General features: G+C 52.5%; 1 protein-coding gene and 2 non-coding genes across 3 annotated transcripts; all 3 read right to left on the bottom strand.

Moving 5' to 3' along the window:
• Nucleotides 1-474: 474 nt before the first annotated feature.
• TBRG4 (transforming growth factor beta regulator 4) lies at nucleotides 475-13,065 on the bottom strand. The gene is made up of 11 exons (XM_004451308.4): nucleotides 12,959-13,065; nucleotides 10,997-11,443; nucleotides 7,822-8,145; nucleotides 6,877-7,048; nucleotides 6,427-6,584; nucleotides 5,574-5,681; nucleotides 4,793-4,937; nucleotides 4,215-4,460; nucleotides 3,854-3,965; nucleotides 3,623-3,737; nucleotides 475-2,890 (listed from the first exon to the last, which is right to left on the bottom strand). The coding sequence occupies exons 2-11, from the start codon at nucleotides 11,390-11,392 to the stop codon at nucleotides 2,789-2,791; spliced, it is 1,878 nt and encodes a 625-aa protein (XP_004451365.2). The 5' UTR covers nucleotides 11,393-11,443; nucleotides 12,959-13,065; the 3' UTR covers nucleotides 475-2,788.
• On the bottom strand, nucleotides 6,678-6,809 carry LOC111762521 (small nucleolar RNA SNORA5). The gene has a single exon (XR_002795621.2). It is a non-coding gene; the product is annotated as a small nucleolar RNA SNORA5 (small nucleolar RNA).
• Nucleotides 7,238-7,373, bottom strand: LOC111762522 (small nucleolar RNA SNORA5). The gene has a single exon (XR_002795622.1). It is a non-coding gene; the product is annotated as a small nucleolar RNA SNORA5 (small nucleolar RNA).
• Nucleotides 13,066-14,884: the final 1,819 nt, after the last annotated feature.

Genomic DNA, 14,884 nt, shown 5'->3' with positions numbered 1-14,884 from the left:
CAAGTTAAAAAAAAAAAAAGCAGCAAAGAATCCACTTAGGACATGGGCAAAACCCATGAACAGACATTTCACCAAAGATACACAGATGGAAAAAACAGAGTGCCATAACTGTGAGAATAGCTTTAAAAAAAAAAAGGCTCGTTAGCAGTAACATTTTGATGATGCTGTTTTAGTTTCACAACAGTGCAAGGTTTTACTTGTGGACTGATGTATGGGAGCCCTGTATGGTGACATGCATGTTTGCTTTGTAACTCTACTTTTATGTATGTTCATGTATGAATGATAGACTTCTGTTTTTTTAAAAGTAATTTTAAAAAAAGCAACACCAAATCATGGTAAGAATGTGGAGACACTGGATCACATACATTGCTGGTGGAATGCAAAACGGCACACCCTTTTGGAAGTCTGGCGGTTTCTCTAAAAACTAAGACCTAGCAATTGCATAATGGCCATAAAAAACATATTCACATAAAATCCTGTACACGAATCTCAGTTGCTTTATTAGTAAGAGCCTCAAATCAGGAAGAACCCAGGTATCTTTCAATGTGTTACATTCATAGTGTGTGGTAAAGAGCAATACATCCATGACAGCAGCAGGAATGAACATTTGATATATGCAACTTGGATGAGTCTAGTTACACTGTGTACAAGTTCCAGAGGATTATACATCATAGGACCCCATTATTTTAAAGATTTTTAATTTCTCTCTCCTTCTCCTTCCCCCCTCCCCCCATTGCCTGCTCTGTGTCCATTCGCTGTGTGTTCTTCTGTGTCCGCTTACATTCTTGACAGTGGCACCTGGAAATGTCTTTTTTTGCTGTGTCATCTTGCTGCATCAGCTCTCTGTGCGGTGCCACTCCTGGGCAGGCTGCACTTTTTTCACGCTGGGTGGCTCTCCTTATGGGGCATACCCCTTGTGCATAGGGCTTCCCTACGTAGGGGACACCCCTGCGTGGCAGAGCACATCTTTTGCGCATCAGCACTGTGCGTGGGCTAGCTCATCACATGGGTCAGGAGGCCCTGGGCTTGAACCTTGGACCTCCCATGTGGTAGGCAGATGCCCTATCTGTTGGGCCAAATCCGCTTCCCTTGGGCCAAATCCACTTTCTGAGACAGCATTTTAGAGATAGGGAACATGAGTGGTTTCAAGAGTTACCAGAATATTGGTGAGGGGGGCATGAGCATAAGGGATCCTTGGGGCAGCAATGTTCCCTTTCCTGATTTTCACTGGACATCAATATTTTGGTTTGATTTTGTACTACTGTCCTTGTGGGGGTGACTGGATAAAAGGCATGGGGGGGATCACTGCTATTTCTTACAACTGCATGTGAATCCATACCTGAAAATAAAAGTCCAGGTAAAAAAAGCAGCGGCCTGCAGCAAACAGGATGAGCTTTCATTTCTGAATATGATCTGCACAGCCCCATCTGGGACTGGTTCCTGTCCACTCTCCACGAGTGTCTAGACACACGGCCTTTTCTGTCCCAAGAACCAAGCTGGCCCTGGCTCCCTGCACAAGCTACGCAATCCCTGCCTGTGCTTTTGTCCCTGCTGTTCCTTGTCTGAAAGCTCTTCCCTCCTCCATTTCTTCCCCCTTGGACCAGTCTGGTCACCTCCAGGTCATCTCTGGCCACCCTTCTCTCCCCCCTCCCACTGCTCTTACATTTGAAAACCACGAGTTGCCTTTGTAGTCAAGAACCTGTGCGCTACTCACGCCTGCACCTCAGCTGCTCAAACCCTTCAGTGGGGGCGAGGCTTCAGGCAGGGGAGCAGACAGACTTAGGAGTGGAGTGGGACAGGCCCCCGCCAGCCTCCTTTTCCTCACTCCATTCCCACTGTTCTGCCCTCTATTCTGTACTGTTGGAGGCACACTACAGTGCCCAGACTCCCTGCCAGTGGCTCAGCCCAGTTCTGCCAACAGAAGGCTGATGAGCCTGGAAGGCTGAAGCTCTTTTCTTATCAGCTCCAGCCACGGGGCAAGTGTGGACTGCAGGCTCCTGTCCAGGCAGACGGCTTTCATGATGGCAGCCTGACACTAGCTTGGGCTCTGGGAGTGGTGGCAACGCTAGGGATGGATTGTGGCCTCACCTACACCCAGCCCCTGCCATTGGTCACCACAGGTCTTTAGGGTCCACTCCACTCACCATACATGAAACAATCAAGTGTGAGGAAGACTCCAAAATGATGGTGTTTCAGCAGCCAGAACCAGTTAGAATCCCAAGCCATCCTAAGAACCCCATCAGCTGCCTCTGGAGAAAGCCCTCATCCCAGGAGATTATGAATTCTAGGACCCGTTCTCTATCTTCTAGGGCTGACTTGTGGGCCACCAAGCCACGGGCCAGCCAAGTGTGAATGTACACACAGGTGGGCAGAAGCAACCCACTGGGCCCTGCGGGTGGCAGAAAGTAGTGGGGAGCAGGGAGATAGGCAGGCAGCCGGAGTGACCTGGGAGTCAGGAAGCGGCCTGGGCTGAGCCTGGGTGTCCAGCTGTAGAGCTGGCCTATGTCCCAAGCCTTGCCTGGACTTGCAGGACAGAGCCTCCAACACAGGCAGGTGCAAGATCAAACAGGAGACTGTGACCACACCTGGAAGCCTCTCAGGGCTGAACCCCGAGATTACAGATTTATTATCCACGGGAGGAAACGCCACTCAGGGCAGTTGGTTACCACCCCCACCTCTGGCTGAGGCCCGGTGCTGAGAAGGTCCGTCCTGAAGTGCGTACTGATACCTCGTCCTCACTCCCACCCAGGGGGTGGCCAGGCATGCAGTCCATGCTGAGGGGACAGGATCACTTGGCCAGTTCCTCTGCCACAGCTTTGCGCATCTTGTCCTTCAGGTAGGCACCTTTCTGCCACTCAGACTTGCGTTCTAGCCACTCGTAATAAGGAACCTGGCAGGAAGCAGTGGGCAGGTCACGGCGGGCCGGGCCGCCTCCCCTCTGACCCCGCTCCTGGCTGCTTGTGGGCTCTGCTTGCTGTCCTCACCCGATGGGCGAAGACCCCTCAATGCTCGCCAGGTCACTGGCCAGAAGCTCCTGCACGCCACAGCCCTGCCAGTTCTAAGGAAGAAGACTGCCAGCTGCAGGCACTATGGGGAGGTGGGGAAGAGACCCTGGTTTTGCCAGTGCCGGAAGGGGCCTGAGGACCAGCAATCTGCACAGTCAGAGAATGGTTCTCCAATTTTAGGACTATATTAAAAAAACACCAGAAAAAAAAGGTAGAAAAAACGTCATAGGGACCATCTGGCCCTTTAGAGAAAAGTGCCAACCTCTGGAAGTGGCCAAAGAGGAGGCAGTGATGGTCTAAGGTCTCCAGCTCATTAGTTGGGATGGACACAAACCAGAGGCTGACTACCAGCCCAGAGCTCTGAGGACCCCAAGGCAGTGGCACGAAGCTTGGGCACCTGGCCAGTCTTACCTTTTCCAAGAAAAGCACCCTGGATATGGAAAAAGAAGCGCTGGACTTGAAGCCCCACTACGGCATTAGCCAGTATCCCTGGCTGTGCACAGGGCTGCGTCCTCCTGGCTCTGCATCTGGCTTCGCCCCTCTGTGGGAAGGGGGGCTTCTCCCTGCGGTGTGGTCACTGCCCGCCAGCCTGGACCACCCCCACACCAGGTACTCACATCCACCACCAGGAAGCCGGCAGCCTGCACGTGGCGCCGAGCCAGGACAAAGCGACCCAGCAGGTCCTTGCTCCGGCTACTGAAGTTGGGGAACTCCCAGCGCAGGAAAGCTAGCCTGGGAGGGCGAGAGAGGCAGGGGTGACACCCGTTTGCTTTCCCTGGCCCTCGAAGAAGCGGCAGGGAAAGTGTAAGACGCGAGGCATGTGTGTGCAGCCCCCAGGGACACCCTACCTCTTGGCCCCAGGGGGCAGCGGCTGGGTCCCGGCTGGCTGCGTGAGATGAGGGGCGACGAAGTCCCGTGGGGCCAGGAACTGGCCTTCAGCGTCCAGCAGCACTTCGGCGTCTGGGGAAGGGCGTGGGGACCGGCATGGCTGGGAGTGCAGTGGGGCTGGAGGGGCCCCCGCACGGTGGGGGACACAGGCCCGGGCAGGCAAACACCCAGGGGCTCCCAGAGCCTGCTGGCCAGGAGTGTGTGGGACAGCTGCACCCCCACCCTGGGGTCTGCTGCGGGGCAGGGGCCCTTGGCCCCGGGAGGTCTCAGGGAGAACAAGCCCAGCACCGACCAGGCAGAGAGGACAGAGGGTGCTTTTACCCAGAACCCAGCCGTACTGCGTGGTCACCGCAAAGCAGCCCTTGTCGGCACTTCCCAGGACCCCCTTCAGGGTATCCTGCAGCCCCTTCTGCAAGGGGGTCTCTTTCCTGTCGAGGGCTGTGGGTCTGGGGGTCAAGGCTGAGGCTGGCAGGAAGGGGCCTGCATAGTCGGGGTGTTCCAGGCAGGCGGTGGCGTTGATGTGGAGCAGCTTCTGGAAGGTGCCCTGCTCCCTCCGTGACTCACCGCCTGAGGGTGTGAGGAGGAGGAAGGGCGAGCTGTTGGGAGGGCCCTGAGGCAGACCTGAGTGGGCCACCTTGCCGCTGGGGTGACGGAAGACCCCCACCCTGGAACCTCCGCTGGGCCCCACAGAGGAGGCGCTGCCGAGGGCAAGCCTGGGCCTTCAACCCCCGGCACCTCCACTGCTTGCTGGGGTCTGGGCAGAGAGAACCAGGCAGATGGCCTGGCCACAGCAGTTCTGGGGAGAGGGGAGGAGGCACAGGCACGAGACCCCTGTCACAAGAGGAGGGAGAAAGGGGGATGGCCTCAAGCTCTCAAACACGGCCCCTGCTACCACTCACCTAGAAGCTGGGTGTGAAACTTGGGGCAGAGGACGGCTTGCAGCTGTGCGCCCTGCACCTGCTGCAGCACACACAGAGACCACACGACGTCCACCTGGAGAGCTGGGGGTAGGCCTGCCAGCCCCGCTGCCAGCTTCCTGTGCACCTACAGACAGGGATGGGGTGGGTGGAGAAAGCCCAGGCTGTCTCACCACCCCATTTACAGTGAGGCCAGAGGCTGGAAGCTGGCTAGGAGGGAGCCAGGGCCCTGGCCAGGATCACCTTGGGTGAGAGTGCCAGGAGCCACTCCCTTCCCGGTCCAGACAGCATCAACGCGGTGCCAACGCTGGCCTTTAGCTAGGGCTCTCCTACAGAGGTCTGTCCCACCAAGCCACGTCTCCAATACTTTCCCCTAAACGGGCACCTGGGACGAGGGAGGGGCCGGTGACAAGTGCTGGCCAGGGCAGAAAGGCAGGCGTGGGGTCAGATGCATCCTGCCAGGGCCTGCCACCCCAAGGGAGCCCGAGACCTTTGTTAGGAGCTCTCAGCCAGCGAACTGGCCCACACTCCACTGCGAGGTCTTCCCAGCAGGTCTGGCAGCAGCCACCAGGGTGTGTGAGCACCAGGTCACGACAGAAGCCCTCCAGGCCTGACTGCTGTGCCAACCCCTGCGGCACCCCCCACCCCGCACGGCCCCCGCTGCCATCAGCCTGGGTTTCTATGGCTGTCTGGACTGGCCTTCCCTCCACCCCTCCAGCTGCTCCTAACTGGCTGGAAAAGCAAGGAAGAGGAGAGACGGTACCAGGCTGAAGAACTCCTCCTGCTGTGGATGGAAGTTCAGGCGGGCAAAGGCCAGGACAACGTTGCACAGGTGAGACAGGGGGACGCCCTCGGCTCTGTCCAGGATGTGCTGTGGCCAGAGGCGGGGGAGGCGCCGGAGTGAGGGGCACGGCTGCACACGTGCTCTGCTGCACATATGCTCTGCCCAACACAATGTCCTCCCGACCCCTGGGGACAGCAAGAGCCCCCACCTGGCTCCAGGTTGGGTAGGCCGTGGGAGGGCCAGGCTCAGCGATAGGGGCCAGTGGCCTCCCAGAAAGGGGAGCAGAAGCTGTGCAGAGCCCAGACCCTCCCTCCAGGCAGACCCCTACCCCAACAAGCACTGCACGCAAAGCACCAGGCGTCGCTGCCCTTAGGGAGTCCAGAAAATGCCTGTCTCTGAAACCCTCTTTAACCAGTAACTCTCCACTGGGCCAGGAGCATGTAAATGCACACACAGGGCTCATCTTCTCCACAGCTGTCACAGGGCAGTGAGGTTTAGGGTCAGCTCTGAGCAACAGTCTCAGGGTTTCTGTGCTGCCATGCTAGGTGCTTCAGGCTCCCCCAGGGGCAGCTACTGCTCCCTGCCAGGGCTGCCCAGGATGGAAACACGCACGGTGCTCAGTGAGTAATGGAGGGAACACCTATCAAAACATTTCTTCCCACTACAGAGCTACATCTCTTTCTTAACTGACAGAAGAGGACTATGTGTTTGCCAGGCCTGAGCACTTTCAGGCTGATCTTACTTCCCTAATGATAAGGGCCGAGGGCCACACTGGGCACAGGGGAGGCTGTTACAGCTCCCAGGGCCCCCCAGGCTGAGGGGTCCCACTCACCTGGGCAAAGGCCTCAAACAAGGGCAGGTTCAGCCACTTGAGGTAGGCAAAGGACTTGGCGCACTGGGCGACCTCGCTGAGCGTAAGGCTGGGCAGGTGGGACAGCAAGTCAGCCGCCAGGCGCTGGAACACCTGGGTCTGGTGGAAGTTGAGTTTGCCTTTAGGACAGAGTAGACCATGGCGTTAACTGGCAGGGGTGGCAGGCCCGCCCTCATCCAGCCACCCGACCCACGGCTCGAGGTCCAGAAACTTGGTGTCTGTAACAAAATTTATCCCTGTGGCTCAGGAGAGGAACAGGGCCCATGTGTTACAGTGTTTCTGTGGCAGCCTTTTGGGCCGGTGCCTGCCACAGGTGGATAGGCACCGAATTTGACACAGCTGCAGGCTTGGTATGCTGGCCCACGTGGCCAGAGCTCGCCTGGCCCCACAGCACCCTGCCAGGGGGCTCACCGTACGCATAGGCCAGGTCCAAGAGGGTGCCTTTTGCCAAGGGGAAGGGCTTCTGGACCAGGTGGTAGGAGAAGGCCCGCAGCAGGGGCACAGACCGCCGGTTCAGCGCCGCCAGCGCCAAAAGCACCTTTCGCAGCTCGCCAATGTCAAAGTGCTCCACCAACTCCAGGCACTGTCAACCACAGCCGTGTGGGGTGTCAGCCCGATGGCCTGAGGTGTCAGGGAAGAGTAGGGGGCAAGGGTCCCATCCAGTGTAGCCCCTGCGAGACAGCAACTGGGCCTGAGCTCACTAAACACAGGCCCATCTGCACAGGGCTGGCCTCTCCCTGCCCTGCCCTGGGACCCCCACCCGTGGAGCATGTGGTGTCTGCAGCCAAACTTATCCCCAGGCCCAGCACAGAGGACCCAGGGCCCATGAGCTGCAGAGCTTGCTGTGGCAGTCATCTGGGCCAGCCCCCACTACAGGAGGAACAGGGGCTGAATTTGACTTGACTGCAGGGGCTCACACTGAGGGAAGGGGAGGCACAAGACTTTTAGGAAAGGATTCTAACTGGAACCCAAGCAAGCCCAGGTCCAGCCAATGACTTTTTGTGTTATTTCAGGATCTGCCTGCCATGCCCACCCCTCAAGGTTGTTGGGAGGGTCAAACTAGGGTAGAAGCATGGAGAGATTTTAGAAGGATAAATCCATCCTCTACTAGGAGTCACTATCAAGGGAAGGCTACAAGGAACAGAGTTCCTCAGAGAGGGAGCCTCCAGGGCCTGCACCCAGGGCTCCTGTTGCTCCCAGGAGAGGGAGGTGGGCATGCCTGTCCCTGAACTGTGACCAGAGTGTGAGCACAACCGCCTGCTTCCTGGAGCCCTTGTGGGTCCCGTCCCAGAGGCTCGTCACCCAGGAGGTCCAGAGTTCCCGTGGCCCAGGCACCCACTGCTCACCGTCCAGTACCTTGTCTTCTAGATGGTTCATGAGTGACTCAGAGAGGTGCCCCACTTTCACCATGAGGGCTATCAGGGTGCGGCTGTCTTCGATTTCTGCCCAGCGCCTGTCCAGCTGGACCACCAGCTCGGCCAGCAGGTCCCCAGAGCCCCGCTCCTGCATGCAGGCGGCACTGGTCTCGGCCAGGAAGGCTAGGTGCTTGTACTTCAGCCTCCGCAGACGCCAGCGGACTTCCTGCTCCACCGACCGCAGCTCATGGGAGGTCTGGGGCAGTGCCAGCACATAGAGGCTCCTGAGCAGCTGCACGAGGTTCCCGTGCCAGACCAAGGTTAACTGGAAGAGGGAAGGGCCGGGGCATGGGTCACGTGTGTGACTGCGCCAGTTCTGTTTCATCAGGCGGCAGGCTGTGTGTCTGCGCCAGGAGCTGCCTCTGGCTTATAAGAGGACCAAATTAGTCCCTCCACTCTGCTACTCTAATGCAGGCCTTCCTAGCAGGGCCCGGTGCCAGGCTGCTCCCGAGGAAGGACTCATCCTCACAGCCTGTTTTCTGAGCCTGGCTCTCCAGCCTGTGGTCAATCAGAGTTCTGTTCAAGTTAGCCAAAGTGGTTTGCTCCTGCTTTGAACCAAGAACTCTGAAGAAGAGAAATTCTCGTTTCTCTTGACCCAATGTGGCTGAACAGCAGTCACCCCCTGCAGCTGTGCGCAGAGGCCGTGCTTCTGACTGATCTTGTACTCACAGACCTGTGCTGTAAGCCAAACTGAAGTCGAGACCAAAGGTCAGAGAAAAGAATGAAACTGACGGGGGTGTGAACAAAGTGTAAGGTCAGTTTGGGCAATCTACTTACTGCTCATAATTGCAATGACCTGTATTTTTTGTCCCCCAAGACATACTTTTTCCCAACAAATAACATTTTCCGGCAACATGAGGTTTCTTAGGAATACAACTGTTGCTTGAACACACAACAGACCATACCCTGGACAGTGAACCTGAGCGCCGAGGGCCAGCGCCAGTGAACTCCCTGTGCTGAGGGGGGTGAAGACAGCACGCCTGCAGATGGTGGTGAAAGAACATGTGGGTATTTACAGGAAGGCAAAAAAGAACTAACTCTTGACCATCCCCAGCCCCAAGCCATTATGGGTGTGAGCCTAATGGCTGCTAATTACCACTACCACCTCTTCTAAATGGGCCTTATTTAAAAATAAATTTTTAGAGTCATTGCGGTTTTACATAAAACTCATGCAGATAGCAGTTTCCACATACCCTCTCCCTCTAAATGGGTTCCTACTAAATGGCAAGCATTTCACTAAACATTACATGTATTGCATGCCATCATCCCATGGTTTACCACTCCCATTTCACATATAAAGAATCTAAGGCTTAGCAAGGTTAAGTCATTTCCCCAAAAGCCAGGTGTAAGGGGCAGAGCCAAACTGTACCCAGGCAGTCCAAAACCAGGGCCGGGTCCTCTCTGCACTGCTCCTCCTCCAGTTCCTGCCCAGTTTCTGAAAAGGGTGACCCTGCCATTACCTGCAGGGAGAAATGTCTGCAGGCTGCAGAGAATTACAGGCCCGTGACAGCAACAGCCACCCAAGGCCACCTGGCCCAGACCCAACCCTCCTGGTAAAATGGGCTCCAGAGCTGGAATTGCAACATCTCAGTTGCGGCATGGCTCTGTCGTGCCGTGATTCTTAGCTGCCACTGCTTATGTCTCCTAATACCTCAGCCTGTTTCTTCACCAGTGAAACGCAACTACCACAGAGAGAAAGAACTGGAATACACACAAAGAGAACTATAGCAGCAAAGTCTTAGTTTTAAGGGCTGGGGAGGAAGGAGAAAAGTGATCAATTTGACCCATCTCAGTATCACCGCAGACTCGAGGGTGCCTGGATCTCTGTAGTTTCCAGGACAGCAGAAAGACTTTAAAAGAAAGCCTGGACATTACTTACATTGCAAATACTTTTTTCCCCAGTTTATAATCGGCTTGCAACTTTGCTACAGAGTTTAATCTTGTTTTATAAAAGTTGCTTCCACTACAGCTATGTGCATATATAAAATATTCAATAAGTAACAAGTAGAGCTATAGCCTTTGAACAAAAAGGGACCTAATTAAGGCCATTTTTTAAACCTAGATTCTCAGGAAGAAACACATTTGTACTATGACCCTAGTACATGCATACACGCAAGCATGTACCTATAAAGATTTAACAAAAAAAAGTCCCATGTGACAGTACTCACCTTCACTGCACATGGCAAATTCTAACATTTTCTGTATAATTCTATTCCATTACAAATAAAGATGATCATATCCCACTAGACTCTATAACCTGCAGTTTGAAGGATGCTGGTTTAGAGCAGCCCCCAACAAAGGGACAGGTGGTTTCAGTGCTTGAGCGCCTCTAGGGACAGGAAACTCACCACTTCCCCTCCTCTACATGGAGAGAAGGCCAACTCTGCCAGAGCCGGGCTCTGCAATTCCTTTTTGTGCCAGACTCCTGTGCAGGCCAGCAAAACCAATGGAGCCCAGGGAAAGAACATGCCTGAAGGGAGTCCTTCCTCACTCTGAGCAGCAACTGGTTTTTTGGTGGTACTAGCTCTGCCCCCCAAGGCCACAAAACAGATCTTATCTCTTTTCTTCATGTTCAGCCTTCAAGAATCTGCGGCTCTCATTTCAGGGATCCTCCAGTCATTCCAGCTTCAAGTGTGGTACCCAGCCCTCCACCAAATATTTGAGGGGGAGCAATATGAGTCAAGAAAGTCACACTTCCTTCTCCTGTTAATCCTTGTTGTAGACATCTGCTGATATATATATTTTTCACATTCTACGCACAGGGATTTTTTTCAAACCTAAGCGCAAGACCTTCTATTACTTTCCAAGTCAACTATGCTGAGGGGGAAAAGCACTGAATGAACCAGAAGAACCAGGTGTGCTTCCTGGTGCTTCTAGTTACTGTTTAATTTTTTCTAAGTCTTGTCTTTTTTTTTGTCTGTAAAATGGGAAGAGCAATATTTACCTAACAGGGCTGTTGCAAGGATTGAAAGCACCACAAAACCTATAATATATTAAAGAAAAATATTACAAGACACTGAGGGACCACTAAGCATAAAACAAAGCCCCCATCAGTGACTGGCTGCTTTGGACTTCAGGACCTCTGAGTGTTCCTCAGACAATACCTTAGAACCCACCTGACTGTTGACAAGATGGAGAAGTTGCTGAAAGCGGACATCCTGTATCAAAGAGACTTTGTCTCCAGGCTTCTCAGACAGCAGGCGAGATAACTGGATGAGGATGAGGACAGCATGATTCTGGTGCAAGCAGTGACTACCACCAACCAGTTCTAGTAGCTCCCCTGGACTGGTGGCTTTTTCAATGAGCTGGTCCACTTCCTGGGGCTCTGGGTAGGGAGTAAACACTGGCTCCTTCTCCACAGGGTTCAAGGAAGCTGGGAAGTGGGAACTGGAAGTCAGAGTCCTGCGGGCTACCCTGGCAAGTCTCAGCTGGCCCACTGGAGAGGAGGCAGGGGTGAGACGGGCAGCTTCTTTCAGGAGGCGTGTGCATTGCTTCACCAGGCGAGCTGCCATGGTGGCCCTGGTGGCAGGGAGGCCTGGCTCCTAGCAAATGATTCTAAAGCCCTGCAGAGAAAAACAAGGGTGGGGGTACAGGGGCAATTCCGGACTCACAAACTAAAGGAGAGTAACACGGCAAATGAAAGGCAGTCACAAGTACTCTCTCTGCAAAACCATCCAGAATCTCTTTTTGATTACCCACAGGCAGGAAGGTAGCAGGATTTTCTGAACCAAAAACCCTAGAGAATTTTTGTAGCAGCACAGAGCACAATGAAATATCCAAACTCAGAAGCATTATAGCTTGAGTTAGAAGGTTTTTAATATGGATGTTTCAAACTGACCTAGAGAGTGGCTCAAAAATTTATAATCCAAGACTTCACCCATCCAAGACATAATGAATGAGAATCTCTATAGCTATTCAATTCTTTATTTCAAGGGCAACTGGGATTAAGAATCCTTGGTTTACCGAGACAGTAAAACAAGATATTCTAAGACTGGCTGATCCCATGACATAATTTGTATTTTCACTGCTTCTGTAGGTATATTTTAGTACTTAAAGACGTAAGAGTAAATGTCCCAAAATCTAAGCTAGATTACATTACCAGTTTACTAAAAAACAAACTCCTAAGAACACAATTCCTCAATTATAAAAGGCTTTTCTAGAACGATCTTCCCAATTTTATCCCCTCTTCCTTTTTCTCAACCTAAACAGGCCTGGCACTTCATTTTATTACACCTTTACAGCACGTGTTGACTGCTGGGTTCCACCCACCATAAAAACCCAGCGAACACCCTTTATCTTCTGGACACCGGACAAAATATTACTTTCTCCAATTAGCCTCCCCTGATTCTTTCCTCTTAATCCATATTTGTTACACATTCCTATGATGCTGCTTTTAATAGTTTAACCCGCCACCTTGTCCTCTAACGTGATTAAATGACCTAGGTAAGTCAAATGCCAGGGGAACAATAAAATGGTAACTTAGGCCTCCCTTCTTTGACACAGAACTGAATTAATCTACTTCCGATTTCCCGGAACCTGGTAGATGGCCAGCACACAGTACTTTTTTAAACGAACCAATTACGGCAGCTGTAAAAAAGCTTAATCCAGTTCTACATAAAAAGAAAAAAAAAAGGCCAGAGGGAAGGAATTATTTGCCTAAGAGCAATAGCTTCCACTTAGCCCTTAACGAACCCCAAGCACAGTGACGAAACACTCGAAAAAGGGCTTCGACTCCATAAAACCGAGTTAGGGATTAAAAATCGCAGTTTACAGAAAACTCAGGTCCAGAAGTCTGCCTTTGATTTGACCGAATACCAACCCGGAAGTTTTGACTCTGAAATAAGGAGAAAAAAACGACCGGTACGAGGTAAGGGAATCCAGCTCTTTTGGCACCGGCTTCGAAGCCGCGCCGGGAGGGCGGGCGGACAGCCCTGAGGAAACTCTGGGCGCAGGCGCCCCCTACCCGCCCCTCTTCCGGAGCCCCCGCCCGCGCCCACCCCACCCTCAGTCTCCCTCTCAGCCACGACCTCAGGACCCAGGCTTCTCAGCCCGGCTCTCCTTCCTGGCCCGACACTTACGCCGCCGACGCGAGCGCCCCAGATGACCTCCATCCACCTGCCGCGCCGTCTCTCAGGCCACGAGGCGGGCGCCCTCATACGTCACTCGGAGCGCCGCCCGGAAGTGTGGCTCGCCGCACCGCCAGCCGGAAGCCACCCTCACTGCCCCGCCCAGCCGGCCGCCATCTTTGCTGAGGGCAGAAGCTACGTGTAGGAAAGTGTTACGATAAGTGAGCGGTGGATGATGGGAATCCTATAAGAATGGAGGGGTCCGTAGTGAGGAACCCGGAAACGCCGGTTTGGGCACTTTAGGGTTTACCCCGAAGAACTTCACTAGCAGTCTGGGAGGTCAGCCTTTTGTTGTCAGTCAGTGCGCCCCTCTCCCAGCCACCGCTTGTCTCCGCAGAGCTTATAGATGCGGTATTGGGTAGGGTGGGAGGGTAGTCGCAGACCTGGGCTCTGTGGGGGCTGGATTTATGACTAAATGGAGACTAAAGTACTATGGAGCACAGGTTTGCGGACCCAGCTGAAGACCCTTCTGTGAAAATGCAGGCACAATTTCCCTAGATCTTGCAATTTTCAAAAAAGGAAGGAATCTGAATTTTTACATGCAGTCTACTGAACTTTATATTTTGGTGTCAACTGAAAAATTAAGCTGCAAGGCAATAAAGGCATTTATTTGGGGGTCTTAGAGTTGCAATTAGGGGAGCACAAACTAACTTAGCAATCCAAGTCATGTCCTGTTGTGGCATTTCCTGGCAAGGATTTTTGAAGGAAAAGAAGACAAATTTGTAGTTGGTGGATAGTTAGGGTGCTCTAATTGTCCTTCAGGTTATATAGTTAACAGTTCTTTAACCTGTGGTTGGTTTTATGGTCTGGATGTCCGTGGGGTTTTGAGGAAAGTCATTGCTTGATGCTTTGCATGATTTGGCTATTGTGATAACCTGGCTGAGAACTGTGTAAAAGTAACCTTCAGAATGACTCCAGACTCTATTTAAAATCTTTTAGCTGAAGTAACTTTTGTTTTATTTCTTTTGACATTAGCATTTAACTACAAAATCATTAACGCCTGGGCTAAACCCATCAAAACTCTATCTGAGGGCTATATTTTGTTAGAAAGAAAGCTGTACTGTAAGAGAACAAAAGCTCACATGGTTGTGGAGGAGACAAGAATTTAAACTCCCTTTCATGCTTTTCCATACCTAAGGGAAAGAGTACAATATGAGCTGTGGGTTGGCCTGTTGCACAAGTGTAACAGTTGCTTTTGTTCAGACTCTGGACTGTATATTTGACCCATTCAACTCTGGCATTTGCGTCCCTGTATCCTGCCTCTATTTTTATGGTTTGCTTTAAATCTTCTGCCTTAAGTATCCTGACTGCTTTGGATCATTCTGCATCGGGGAACTGGCCTTTGGTGGGTTTTCCTTTGGTATCTCTGAAGGATTAGCTGGAGAGGGCGTTGTTGATGTCATATCAGAAGGGGGAGGAAGGACTCAAATACGGAACCTCCCCAGAGGATCTTTACCTGTAACGTCCACCCCCATCCCATAGACTCTGTCAGGGGAATAATAACGATTGTTATTGCTGAATTTGTCTGCCTTTCTAATGGTTATTACTACTGGGTTACACTGGAGGTTTTTGCAGTCTGGTGGGGTATTACTTTTATAAAAGACTCTTTTGCCCTTTGCTTCAAACGTATGACCTTTCTAGCCTCTGTTACTTGCACCATTTATATTTCCCCAGGTAAGAGTAGATTGGCCAATACTTGTTTTATTAATTCTCCGTGGACTAGCCCTTTTCCTTTGCTGTTAACCAATCCCCTCTTTTCCCAAAATTTCCTGAAGGTGTGGACTACGCCAAAGGCATACTTGGTGTAGACTGAATCATCTTTTTCCTTTAATAAGTTGAGGGCTTGATTTAATGCATTCAATCTGCAAGTTTGAGCTG

The sequence above is a fragment of the Dasypus novemcinctus genome, chromosome 5, assembly GCF_030445035.2.
Source record: "Dasypus novemcinctus isolate mDasNov1 chromosome 5, mDasNov1.1.hap2, whole genome shotgun sequence".
Classification (NCBI taxonomy): Eukaryota; Metazoa; Chordata; class Mammalia; order Cingulata; family Dasypodidae; genus Dasypus; species Dasypus novemcinctus.
The sequence above is the reverse complement of the archived record's forward strand: the minus strand, read 5'-3'. Positions and strand labels throughout refer to the sequence as shown.

Bases quoted from the DNA above. Each gene is read 5' to 3' on its own strand.
- TBRG4 (XM_004451308.4), bottom strand. From the start codon at position 11,392: ATGGCAGCTCGCCTGGTGAAGCAATGCACACGCCTCCTGAAAGAAGCT. The intron at 7,049-7,821 runs GTACTGGACGGT...TGTGGTTGACAG, and splicing joins TGAACCATCTAGAAGACAAG to TGCCTGGAGTTGGTGGAGCA. The intron at 4,938-5,573 runs GTACCGTCTCTC...CCCTGTCTGTAG, and splicing joins AGGAGGAGTTCTTCAGCCTG to GTGCACAGGAAGCTGGCAGC.